The 13,572-nt window shown below is 45.2% G+C and overlaps 1 protein-coding gene across 1 annotated transcript in view; it reads left to right on the top strand.

Annotated features, from left to right (window-relative positions):
* The first annotated feature begins 936 nt into the window (after positions 1–936).
* The window catches only part of LOC142572847 (uncharacterized), a 42,308-nt gene continuing 29,672 nt past the window's right edge, over positions 937–13,572 (top strand). The window contains exon 1 of the mRNA XM_075682246.1: positions 937–1,009. Coding sequence (XP_075538361.1) covers positions 956–1,009 — 54 coding nt within the window. The 5' untranslated portion in view covers positions 937–955. The remainder of the gene's footprint in view (positions 1,010–13,572) is intronic.

Below are 13,572 nucleotides of genomic sequence, written 5' to 3'. Positions count from 1 at the left end.
GCTGATGTCGCGACTGCTTTGCGGACCTCGGCAATTAAAGAGGCAGCAAAAAGAAACGCAAGTTAAGATGTATTCGTAAATTACTCTTTCGGCAGTGCCGGCCACTTTTACCATGAGAGGAGACGTTGTAAGTCATAGAAGATTCAAAAACTAAGCGTGGGTTGGCGACTCCGCCCTGCATTTCCGACACCAGTTCGCCATGATGCCATAGGTCTTGACGGCGTCAGCTCGGGGCTAGTTAAGTTTATAGATTACAAGATGGACTATATTATGTTCCAACAGAGCCAAGGACTTAGCTTGACAAGTTCCAGGGACGTTTCCTGAGCCACAACGAACCAAACACGAAAAAACACTTTAATATGTATGGCGTATCATACTGAAGTACCAGCACTGAGGCATCGATGCGAAATTTAAAAATGTGAAACGAATAATTTATCTTATTTATTTCTCCTCATACACTGGGGGCCATGAATAGTTACAGACATGAGTCGGAACGTGAAGAAAAACTGAAGTGCATGAGCAGGCACATTTCTTTACAAGATTTCTCTAACTGCAAACATGAAGGATGCAGATTCTCAGAGTTAGGTGACGGAGGTCAGCGGGTGATTTCCGTCGACGCTGGTCTTTGGGACAAATGACTATTTTATTACCGTTTAGTACGGCAGTTCGGCACTTCGACCTTGAGATGATGTCCTACGCGCGATGATATGTAATGAAGGATGTAAAAAAAAAGATTGTTTTAAGTTTTCATATTCACCTATTGAATCAAATTTAACAAAGATTATTCTTCGAGAAAATATTTTGCTAGTTCAATCTGGTTTAGTCCTTCTCTTTACTCTCTTTTTAAGTTGAATTCGTTGTCTAGCAGTGATCGATCATGGCCAAATTTCTGTCCTGTCACTGTGCATAACCGTCGTTCCTTTTGTCCACTGCGCAGGTTACCGGACACAACGACATGCGGTGGAAGGACGTCACCCTGGTGCTCCTCGTTCAGCTTTCTTTATGGAAGGTAAGGACGCCTACAGAAAATAGATTATTTAATAATAGATTTACCGTTGTACCGACATCGCCTGCCAACGAGCGTGTAGGCGCAGTTAGGCGGATGTGGTATCTGCAACGGTATTGACGGAACGGTAACGCTGAGCTAAAGTATGCACTAATATCAAAGAGGTTTAACGTGTCCGGTATACGCAGACATAGTAAGTGGAATACCGGGTGAACGAAGGCGCGAATGTGAGTCTCCTGCACGGTGCAGCCACACTGCAACCATCTGGTGGCTGCACCGTGCAGGACACTCACGGTAGCGCCTCCGCCCATCCGGCAAGACATTCCAGTCGGCCTGCGTTTACCGGAATACCAAACACGCTAAAACTCTCTATTTTGATGGTGGACGTGCCTCATTAACATGCGCATACGACCTCCTCTCGGCCGGTGAACTGTCAAGAAGGTCTACGGTAATGTATTTGATTAGCCTTCGACGGATTGAACACATATGCAACGAGAACTGACAGCACAGGAATAAGAAAATATCTAATAAAAAATTTACGAAAGCACAGAACAAAACGAAATAACCGAAGCAACTAAAATGATAATGGAGAAAAAAATAACGGCAAACGCTTCAAGCTCGCTGAAAGCAAAAGTCAAAGCTGCGACGCACGGCAGATGAACTATAGAAGAAATAGATTTTTTAAGATTTGTTGATTAAGGGAATTAATTTATTAATTGAATTGTTTGATAGAGTATTGAAAATACAGTATGTATGAGAGTAACTCCAAAGAAATGTCTCGCGGATGCAGATGGAACAACACGAAAATGGCTGATGGTGTTTACTTCATTTGTAACGAAAGAAAGCAAGTTTTAGTGACCCAACAGCCAAGTAAGCGTCGGTCACTGTGAACTTGTATGAAGACGGCGAACTCATTGATCTACAAGTCATGAATATGCCATCCTAATAGTGATGAATGCTTGCGATGACGATGACGATTATCGCAACCCTTTAAAACATGGCACGTATTCCCACAATGAGGGAGGAGCCAAGAATGACGTGGCTGTACGCACAAATATTTTTTTCGATTTCCTCCTCTTCATCTTTTGGTGGTTCATCAGATTCGCTCGCGCTTTCTATAGTAGTTCAGAAATGGGGGCACTTAGCTATTCGGCCCAGCAGTGCAATATTGTTGCCTCTGCACATCGCCATTCATTTCCAACGGCGGAGTCTTTCCATTCGACGATGTCGCAGTGGTCCCTGCCTTGGCGAGACAGTGCTGGTCTAGGCCGCCATTGCTCTGCATGAGCCGAAAGCTGGTACGGAAGTCGCGCGAAAAACGTCGCACGAGAGAAGTACTAAATGAAAGAGGGGGGGGGGTGCGGAGCATTGGCAGGGATAGCAAAGCTTTAGAATATAACGCCATAGCGAGAGAGAGATTTAAGGAAGGCAGGGATGTTAACCAGTCAAGACACTGATTTTCTACCCTACGCATGGGGGAAGGAAGAAGGGGAAGAGAGAGAGGGTACAGAGACGTACCGAGACAGTCAGTGAGTCAAAGCCGCTCGTGTAAGCCAGACACTCTCAGAAAGCACAAAAGTGCCTTCACTGCCATGTGAGCCGATGATCGGTGAAGACGGTGCCCCAGTACTGTCTGTTCACTCAGAGGACGATCATCTAGTTTCCTCAATGTGTTGGACGCGAAGGCTCGTATATATTTCTGACCTGTATAAATTGCAGAAAAACATTCGCCTACTAACTGAACACGCGTTGTGTCACTCACCCAAACACACGTGAACATAGTTCGCTAGATGATTGCGAACACTCGCCGTCACGGTGCTGGAGTGATGATGAATTCCGGCAGCGAAGAGCGCGTGCGCTTGCTCTTTACCCGGCGTCGTTGCTTACAGGGCTTTGGTATTGCGCTGCTAAGCACGAGGTCGCGGAGCCAAATCCCGGCCACGGAGGCCGCATTTCTATGGGGGCGAAATACAATAACACCCGTGTACCAGGGGCGTAGCCAGGGGGGGGGGGGGTGCTTATGGTGCCTCAACCCCCCCCCCCCCCAAACTTTTTCGTGCTGTCATGCACAGCCGACCAAAACAACCCCCGGCGCCGGAAATCATGCTGGATTTTATCTGGAATGTCTTTTTCACGCTCGGAAAGCCATTTCAGCGCAAACACTACGAAATCGGGCTGGATTTTGCTGCAACGGCCATGCACCGAAAGTCACATAACGCAAGCAGCCCCATCCGAGCAAAAAGTTTCAAGGGCGTTTTGATGGCTAGCGGGCTCGTCGCGGCATCTCGCGGAGGGAGCGGAATCTACGGGGCGCATGAATTTCAATTCCGAAACTTCATGGGTATAAAGACCTCATTAACTTTTTATGCGAAAGGTGCCTTTACATTTGCAAAGTCGTGCTTTAGATTTTCAATTCCGGAATTTTGTGCGTTTAATAATGTTATAAACCTTTGACGCGAAAGATGCATTGACTTTTCTAAAGTTGTAGAACGGACTATACAACTAGACAGCCAAATCAACACAATCTCGGTTAAGTTTACAAAGCACGCAGCGAGGTCTGATGAGGAGAAGAGTTGTGGTGGTTCAGTTTTGCCGTCATGTTACCGAAAAGAATATCAGCATTTATTTTTTCACCTGCTACACAGCATCCATGCCAAGACATTAAAGCTAGCAAAGGTAACTACGTTCTTATTCATTTTGCTACTTTGCCTTATATTCGCGAGGACACATTGAGTGTCTTCAATTTTTTTGTTCTCTTTTTGCTGCCAGAGCCAGCCAGAGCGCGTGCGCTTTTCTCATGTTGCCTCGACCACCGCGCGGCGTACTTCGATGAGCGTTCGTTTTTCTCTGGCAGAGTGGATTCTCGCCTGGCAGACTTTCGGACGCTTTCTGGCTAGAAGAGAAAAAAGAACATTGGTCGCTCGCCGCCATCACTGCGGGGACTCGACGTGTTGCAACGCGTTCGCTTGAAAAAGCAACCTCTCTGGAAAATTTTCTCACCGGTGTAGGACACCAAGCAATATGCGTATGGTTCTCTGTGGACCAAGCGTCTCACGTTTTCTTCGATATACCTTCGGTAGCCAGATAAGGTGCCCAAAGTAGACATTCGATTGTGGCCAACATGCTTTCCTTCGCGTTTTTTTTTTTCATTTCCGTGTCTCCGCCCCACAAAAGAAAAAGAGACATTGTTGCGGTGCCGCAAATTATCGCATGGCCATAGTTCGTTTTTGTTACTTCTTTTGCAGAAAGTAATTGGCCACGGGACGCTTCAGTTGCGGGATACTCTTATATTATTGCGATAGCAATTATATAGACACTCCAGGCGCATACCTGCCATCGACGCGTTGCCCTCATGTTCCGTATAAAGTCCAAGGGCGATAGCATCGTGATCGCGCGCCGCATGCTGTATGTGCGAGTGAAGGCGTAGGGGGGAGGGGGGAGGGTGAGATGGAATGGGTGAATAGACGATGGTAGCTCAGTCTTGTGTGCGCAAGGGGGAAAAGTGGGGAGGAAGCGCTTCGCCTCGTCGCGCGCGATACATCAGGGGGTGTGGATAGAGTGGGGGGGGGGGGGGGGGTTGATCTGTGAATCTGTGGTTGCGCAACATGTTTATCTGCCTTGTTTGACGCATTGTATAGGGTAACTTTTTCTTAGGTACGTACATTTATTGGAAACTTAGACGTATATTTAAATATCTTGTTGCGAGGTTTTGTGTATACGTGCAGTGAACTTTGTTTCCAGTGACAATTTGTTGCCCTTTATCAAGCTGTATCTTCGCATTTGTTTATTCCATTGTATCTTCGAATTTTTAATCTACGAGGGCGAGTCAGATGAAAGTGAGGCAACCCACCCCGGTTCGGTTCATTATCTGCGAGGCATGCGCGTAGCACACAGGCATCTCTCATTTACAAAAGGGACACGCAGGTGTGAGGATAAAAGTCCTTTATTGCTCTCATAAACTGGGTTGAACATGGTTGCGTGACATAATGGACACTCCAAAAGTTTAACAGCAGGGTGTCGTGAGGTTTTTGACAGCTGAAGGAGTTTCCCAAAAAGAAATTAATCGTCGTATAGCTTCCGTGTACATTGAACATTGCATTTCATCGGCCACTGTGAAGCGTTGGAGCAAACGGTTCAAAGAGGGACGTGAAAGTTGCAAAGATGATTCAAGACCGGGCCAAAGCCACCGTGCAATCACTCCCAACACAACTGCAAAGGTTGATGAGCTGATCAGACAAGATCGGAGGATAAGCGTCGATGAATTGGCAGGGTTTGTAAACGTCACGGCTCATGTCACACCATAATTCATGAACATATCAGTTATCAGCTCTTGTGTGTTCAATGGATGCCCAAGGTTTTGAACCACTGCTATAAGACGGAGAGGCACGGCGCTGCCTTGACTCATCTAATTCGATATCACAATGAGGGTGACGAATTCTCGTCTACAATTGTGATCGGGGACGAATCATGTTGCCACTAGTATGAGCTTGAAACACGACGGCAAAGCTTACAGTAGAAACATTCGAATTCACCACCCCCAAAGTCATTTTTGCCAAGAAGGTGTTGTTGACTCTTTTTTTCGATCGTCAGGGGCCATTACTGAGCGAATTTGATAAAGCTGGAGAGACTATCAATAATTTCCGATATTGTGAAACGCCGGATCGGCTGCGTGTCGCATCCAAAAACAAACGACGTGGAAAATTTATTAGTAAGATCTTGAGGAGGGCTAGTTGGTTCATATTTACAACTCAGGTTGAAGAGCGCGAATAGAACATAGACACGAGGACACAAATACCACAGACAGCCCTTGTCTGTGGTATTTGTTTCCTCGTGTCCTTGTTTTATTCGCGCTGTTCAACCTCAGTGGAAAATTCAGGAATGAGGTCATCTTGCTCCATGGCAATGCGCGTCTCCATCTCGCTGATGTGGTTAACACAATACTGGCAAAGTTCAAGTGGGAAACACTGCAATATCTGCCATACAGCCCAGACCTGGCGCCTTGAGATTTACAAATTTTGGGGCATTTGAAAAAACAGCTCAAGGGAACCAGATTCGTGTCGGACGATGACGTGAAAAGTCAGTTACAGAATTCTTGAAGCAGCAACCCAAGGAGTTTTGTGAGACGGGAATCACGCGACTCCTTTGTAGTCTAAATGCTCATGGAAATTACTTTAAAATAAAGCACCCCGTCTGTCATATATTCGCATTGGCTCACATTCATTTGACTCGCCCTCCTGCTTTTTACATCTGCTCTCTGTTGCGACTATAATTTCGGTACAGTTACTCACAACACACTACCGGTAACAGCTGCTCCTGCGCAATACACTGTAACAAAGTACAGCGTCACTGAGATTTTAGCTGGCTGTTGCATATCTACAAATATGTAAACAAAGTTCTTGAATGACAAGGTTTCATAAAATTATTTGTCCTCAACTTGTTAATTTCACGGCCTTTACATTTTGCATATCAGCGGCATGCACTGCTTTGGCTGTTTCAAACTGATATAGTTCTAAAGCTCGTGTGATATTTTCTATACTTATTAAATAGAAAGAAGACATGAAAAAATTTATATCAGATATTTCGGGCACGATTTTGTGACACATACGAGTACATTCTTTTATAAAAAAAATACATATTTAGTTGTCTTGACAGTGCGTAGCGTTTAATAATTCGTTTGCAGCATATTGGCAATGGCAATACAGTTATTTATTATTCGTGTATTGATCTCTCGACAAATTCTATAAGGAGGAGACCGAGTTGCAACGTGAGACGCCCCCCCATACGAAATTTCTGGCTGCGCCACTGCCGTGTACTTAGATTTAGGTGTACGTTAAAGAACTCCAGGTGGTCAAAACTAATCCAGAGCCCCCCACTATGGTGTGCCACACAGTCAGATTGTGGTTTTGGCACGTAAAATCCCATAATTTCATTTTTCTTTGCGCTTGTTCCAAAGCGAATGTTCTGTGCTGCCGCTCCCTTCGGTGCATGGTGACTTGCCCCAAGGGCATGCGTTCTGCGTCGCAGTGGGCATTGGTTCGGGGTGGCGTTTGGGCCAGGAATCCACCCGGCACAGGCATGAGTATACGTCCGGTAGTAGGAACGGAGGAAAAATGATTTATTTTAAATTATTTACACTGGTTCCGGATACGAAAGCCCACTCCACGTAGGAGCATATTAAACATCCGACTCCACATCAGGACACGTCAGCCACCCTACACACCAAAGGTCTCCGCTTTTAAAACAGTCGCCTTCCCTGGGAGACTAGACTAGGGAATCTGATCACTTTACCTCGGCTAATCATAATCGTCGAGTCGGTCGAGATATCCCTCCCATGTCGACGCACTGTTTCGCCGGACTCTGCTTCCTATGTTGCACCCTCGCCCCTGCATACAAAGCAACCACGTCCCAATCTGGGAAACTCAAGCTGACGCTGTCCTCAGGGTAGCATTCGACGCTGGCCCCTCTCATCAATTAGTTCAGGTTGGCAGGTTCAGGTGGAGGGGTCCTCGCGTTAATTACCGCCTCCACGGAGGACGGCAGTTGTCGCCCCGATGTGAGCTCCTTTGTTTTCGCGTCACAGTCTATGTCGGGCCCCGGCGTCGTCTAGGCGCACGTTGATGAAAGGAATGCTTCGTGGGAAACGTCCAAGGAATGCTCATCGCCGCATTGAGACGCAACACCATGCATGCGCCGTCCACCCTGGACAGCTGCAGCGGTGGGTGCGTGAACGCACCTCAGGTGTCCGTATAATTGCTATTGCAATATAAGCCAGATCGCCTGGTGAATCTAAGCACCAATCTAAGCACCAAACTGCTTGGCGAATCAAGTGAACCATCTTTCCTCATGCAATATACTCTTCATTCGCCTTCCTCTATGCTTCTATGCAGCTGCGAGTATGACACCTAAAAATACGCCACTTTATTCAGATATTCAATGCATTTCCTGACGCATCAAGACGACCGCCATTCCATATCTATATGCTGAATTTCCATGAGTACTGCGGCAGAATTACTCTTGAGAACTGTCGCGTTGCACTGCGCCAAATATGCGCCCAGTGACAAACGCTTGTGTGCGCGAGAGAGGGAAATGGCAACAAAAAAGGCTGGAATCCTAGCCAGCCTAAGCCTAATTGGTTACTCTCACTTCAGTTTCCTAGCTCCTATGGAACACTTCATTTTTCCCTTTATTTGTGAGCTAGATTAAGCGTCTCATAGCCAAAAAAAAATTTTATAAAGATTCTCGACAGATGACTTCTCCTTTATGCACATAAACACTGAGGTGAAGCAAAAACCAACGCAAAGTGACGTTGAAGAGGTTCAAAGCAAAGTCAGGAGTAGGCCTCAAGCTTTTCGGCCTGTGGATTCCGAAATCGAGCTAAAATCTAATATCGCAATACACCAGCCAAAGGTACAGAAAAATTATCAAGTTACAATGAATCGAAAAAATTGGCATCCTAGAAAAGTACAAAGTTGGCTTTTCCGCATAGCACACTTGTCGGAAGTTCTGGCGGCCAGCATATACTTAAAAATGCTATTTACTGAGCAGCTGGAGTATTCTTCTTGCTTCTGTGTGGTAAATATGATTACAATAAATGTACGACTGCTGGAAGAATGACACTAGCCGCACATTAATTAGCATTTAAGTCATGTGCTCGCGATACTTTTGTAGGGGGTACCCAGCCAACGCTAGCCAAGCTCTTCAATATACACTAAAAAATTATACGAGGACGAAACGAATGGTATTCTGTCAGCAGTAGTGTACTGTACAAAGGGGATTTTTGAAATAATTGAACTGTCAATAATTATGTGACATTCATCATTGAACCTTTTGCTTACCGAATTGAGCGCGCCAACTTCAATCGAAAAGGAATAATTGTGTTTTAAGACACCCGATTCCGTTGTTATCATTGTGCTATGCCTGGCGTAATTATTTCTTCCGCGTTCTATAGAAAATGCGCGAAATATGAAAATAGCCGCATGATAACCCGTCCGCGCGCCTCGACACCAGCGGTCCCACGCGTCAATGGGAAGAATTAACTCTGCTCAATACCTGGCTCGGCTGCCACGTGAAAGCGACCAGGCATTGGTATTGGCGTTATTCACAGCTAACTGTGAGCTGCCTTTTATGCGGGAAGCGCGAAGCCAACGTAGAACGCAGCCGCATTGAGGAGGAGGACAAAGGCATTGAGCAGAGTTAATTCGACCCACCGTGGTTGCTCAGCGTCTAATGTGTTAGCCTGCTGAGCATGAGGTCGTGGGATCGAATCCCGGACACGGCGGCCGCATTTCGATGGGGACGAAATGCGAAAACACCCATGTACTTAAATTAAAGTGCGCGTTAAAGAAGCCCAGGTTGTCGAAATTTGCGGAGTCATCCACTACGGCGTGCCTCATAATCAGAAAGTGATTCTAGCACATAAAATCCCATAATTAAATTTTTAGAGTTATTTCTTACGAGTGACGCTTGGGACCGCTGGTGTTGCGGCTCACGGACACGTAATCATGCGGCTATTTGCATATCTCGTGCATTTTTTTCTATAACGCGGAAAAAAATAATTACGCGAGACATAGCGCGCTGAAAACAACTGAATCAGATGTTTTAATACACGTATATTAATTTTTATCAGATTTCGCGCACTCAATTAAGTAATTAAATAGTTCGTTCATTCGCTCGTTCGTTCGTTCGTTAAAAGCTCATTTAATTAACGATAGTTCAATTATGAAAAAAATCCTCCTGGTGCAGCTCGTCACTGCTGACATAATACCACTGGTTGCGTCCTCGTATCCTATATTTTATATTTAAGAGCTTGGCTAACGTTCGCTGGGGCACCCTGTATAAGAGGCAATGTGCATCGCTTAAAAGTCAGCTTGGTAAGTATCTTTTTTTATTTATTTGGTGTATCAAACATGTTGGCAACTTTGTCGCGGGCTTTACAACAGCAGCTGATTGTGAAACGAACAGATAAAAATGACACGAGGAAACATGGAAATAAAAATAAACTTTTCTATCGCGTATTTTGCTTAGGCGCTCGTGACGTCAATGTAGGGCTTCTCCAGGCAAACAAATCGCAACAGTGACTCGGTGGTCTTCTTCGCTTGTTACATGAACATTAATGTTTTAAGAAAGCGACCACACTATAATTATGGTTCTCTGCATTCTAGCTTCTGTTCCCTCTGTTCACATGCGCATTTTCACATATATAAGTTCATCATCCTCGCTGTTATCTGAAATTATGCTAACAGGCGTGCTGGTTTTGATTGTGATTCGTGAGGCCTAAATAGACAGCGTTCGTAATAGAATTTACGGAACCATATTATGGCGTTCTGTGACGCCATGCACAATATTATCGCATGTGTAACACTATGCGTGACTGCCGTGTAGATATCATTAGTTAATTTCTTTAACTTCTGCTTGTAACTGATCCAAGTGACAACACCCGAGTGGCAAATACTAACGCAACGTCAAAGCCTGCGGAGCCCGATCTAATCTCATGACTATTAGTTTATTTCACTTACGCTTGCTGTTACACTTGCGTGGGCAAGTAAACGTAATTACTTTTACGTTACTGAAAAAGAAAACGTATTTAGTAAATGATGACCGCAAACCATGTTTCTTTGTAAGGAATGAAGAAGACTGGTGAGCCTGGTACCTTGACTCCAGGCAATAAAGACCATAGATTAACGATAACACAATAACAAAGCACACACGGCACGTGTCAACGCGTGCTGTGGCCCTCGTTCTCGCTTCTACATTTTTTTAAAGTGTTATTTTTTCTGTTGAATTTGCAACACATTATGACGAGAAAAGAAAAGGAGGTAAGAAAAGGCAGGAATGCCAATCAGACGGCTGTCCAGTTCATTACCCTGCACTGGGCAACTTCTGCACTGGGCAACTTCTGCACTGGGTAAAGAGGCAACGGGATTAAAAGAGAGAGCAAGGAAGGCATAGGGCAATATATGCGCGACGACTCGAAGGTGCGCACGAAGACTGTAAACGACCACAGAGAACTGTCGACTTGAGCAATTGCAATAATGCCCACGAGAAATTGTCGAACTCATTCCTTCGAACCAAAGACGTCTTAGTGTATGCAAACGTTGCTCTTGGCTTGAACAACTACAATAATGTGCAATAAAAAGTGTCCAACACATTCTTTTGAACCAAAGACGTCTTGGCGTTGGAAAACGTTGCTGTTGGCTTGAGCAACTACAATAATCTGTCATATAAGAAGTGTCCAACACGTTCCTTTAAGCCAAAGACGTCTTGGTGTTGGACAAGTTTGTTTTCGACTTGAGCAACTGCAATTAAGTGTAAGAAAAAGTGTCGAACTTGTTCCGTTGAACTAATGACGTCTGGTGCTGGAAAACTTGGCCACTTAGCTTGTGCAATTGTCCAATGTTATACAGAAAGAAAGAAAGAAATCGATAGATAGATAGATAGATAGATAGATAGATAGATAGATAGATAGATAGATAGATAGATAGATAGATAGATAGATAGATAGATAGATAGATAGATAGATAGATAGATAGATAGATAGATAGATAGATTCACGTCTTAGCGGAGTTCTTAGATAAACGAACGGTGGTATTTTACCGCCCACCGCCTGCAATGCTCTCCGCTGACACGGACCCGGGACTAGCCAATCGCTATGGGTCCAGTAAGGCTTTTGTATTTTGTAAAATATGATGTAAATAAAGAATGAATGAATGAAAAAAAAAAAGAAACGCCAGGACATTCAATTTTCCAATGAAGGCCCCGGATAGGTAACACGTCGACCGCATTCAGACAGGCCAATTTGACAGTTCGTAGGTAACAAAAGCGCCCGCGAGGTACTCATACTTGAGCAAAAGACCCTGTATAGGCATCTCGCATCAGGTTTATAGGTATTCGCATCATTTGATTACGCTTTCAATGGCGGCCGGTGGCGCTATGATCAAATGTCGCGTTTATTATTATTATTATTATTATTATTATTATTATTATTATTATTATTATTATTATTATTATTATTATTCATAATAAGCTAGTCGAAAGGAGATAAAACATCGTAAAAAATAGAAGGGACAATGGGTGGTGACCTGATAGATACATGACAAAAACATGCTTTTACGACTACATGAAAAGTAACAGTGTTACAGTTACACGTTGTGTAGACTGCTGGGTTACGGGTTAATATTAAACGTGTCTGGAAAACTTGACTGCCGTATAAACCGGAATATATGTCTACACATACCTTGTAGTGAAAAAAATAAGGAGAAGGGCACAACAAGAGCATCGCCGAAACTTGTTTATTTTCACAACGCTATCGCTCTTCCATCATCGGAGTTGCACTCTCATTCATCCGAACTTGCAGAAGTGTCGTCAGAAGACGCCCGTTTGTCCCGAGCCGCCTTCCGTGCTTTCTTTTTTTTTTTTTTTGAGAAACGGCAAACTCGGGCAGCGCGGTCACATTGCCGTTCTCGCCGGCGAAGTTTGCAACTTCTAGCTTGAACGATGGTCAGAACCATCTCCGTATGCCGGTACCCATCACTCACCCGACCGAGAAAGAAAGAAACGAAAAAAAAATCACACGTGAGGTCAATCGGAAGAGCGCGCACAAGACGCTGGCGACAGTAAAAGAAATGTGCCCGAAATCACATTTGGATATGATTACGGCTTTGGCTATGCGTTCGCCAACATGCACGCCGTAGGTTGCCAGACGACGACTCACATTTTGCTAAAGACCGCCGTTTAGAAGACGAAGAGCATCTTCAGCCTGCTTTCTTCAAGAAAGTATCTCAACCTATATTCCGGTTTATTCATAGCAAGTAGTAATAGCACCTTACCCACCGTGATCTTCACTAACATTTGCACCAAAACCCGCAGCTCTCTGGTGAATGCTCACACGCATCCATAAAATTAAATTCAGTGCATGCTTTACCGCAAGAAACATTTCAAAATGAAAGGCCACGTTTGTTTACCTAATTAAAAAAAAAAGGGCTTCAGCCTGTGTTAACAAAACTCCCTCAACTCGACACCATGGATTCTAGATCCTTTCTAACGCCGCGCGTCCACTTCCTCGAAAACATTCGCGTGCGTAACAACCGCAACAGTTCGACCCACTGCACCCACTACGCGAGAGAACTTTCTTTTTTTTTTAAATCCAGTTTGTTTGTTTCCGGAAACTGCCTCTCGACGCGAGAAGCGCCCGCACGCACGCGATCGGCGCGGGTGGTCAGGACGCGCACACGATGAATGTTACGCGCGGCGCGATAGATCTTTACCGGAAAAAGAACGATCGGTAACCGGAGGCCCGACGGGGGCTCCAACGTTACACGCACGAAGCGCTGCGCCCGCCAACTGCCCGCGCTGCTCCCATAACGGCCCATAAAACCGAACGAAAGCGGCTCTGCAGCGTGCGGTCAGCGCGCGAGGGTTTTCTTAATGAGCTCGTTTGTTCGGCCGGATGGACGACCAACTTTTGCATCTCCCCCCCCCCCCCCTCCCGCGGTGTAAAACCACCGGCGACGAACGGCGCTTCGCTGAGCGCGTTTGCGGTCAGCTTGCCTTGTGTTCGCCATATTTTA

The sequence above is a fragment of the Dermacentor variabilis genome, chromosome 2 (genome assembly GCF_050947875.1).
Source record: "Dermacentor variabilis isolate Ectoservices chromosome 2, ASM5094787v1, whole genome shotgun sequence".
Lineage (NCBI taxonomy): Eukaryota > Metazoa > Arthropoda > Arachnida > Ixodida > Ixodidae > Dermacentor > Dermacentor variabilis.
Note: the sequence above shows the minus strand (reverse complement) of the source record. Positions and strands in the feature narration are given on the sequence as shown.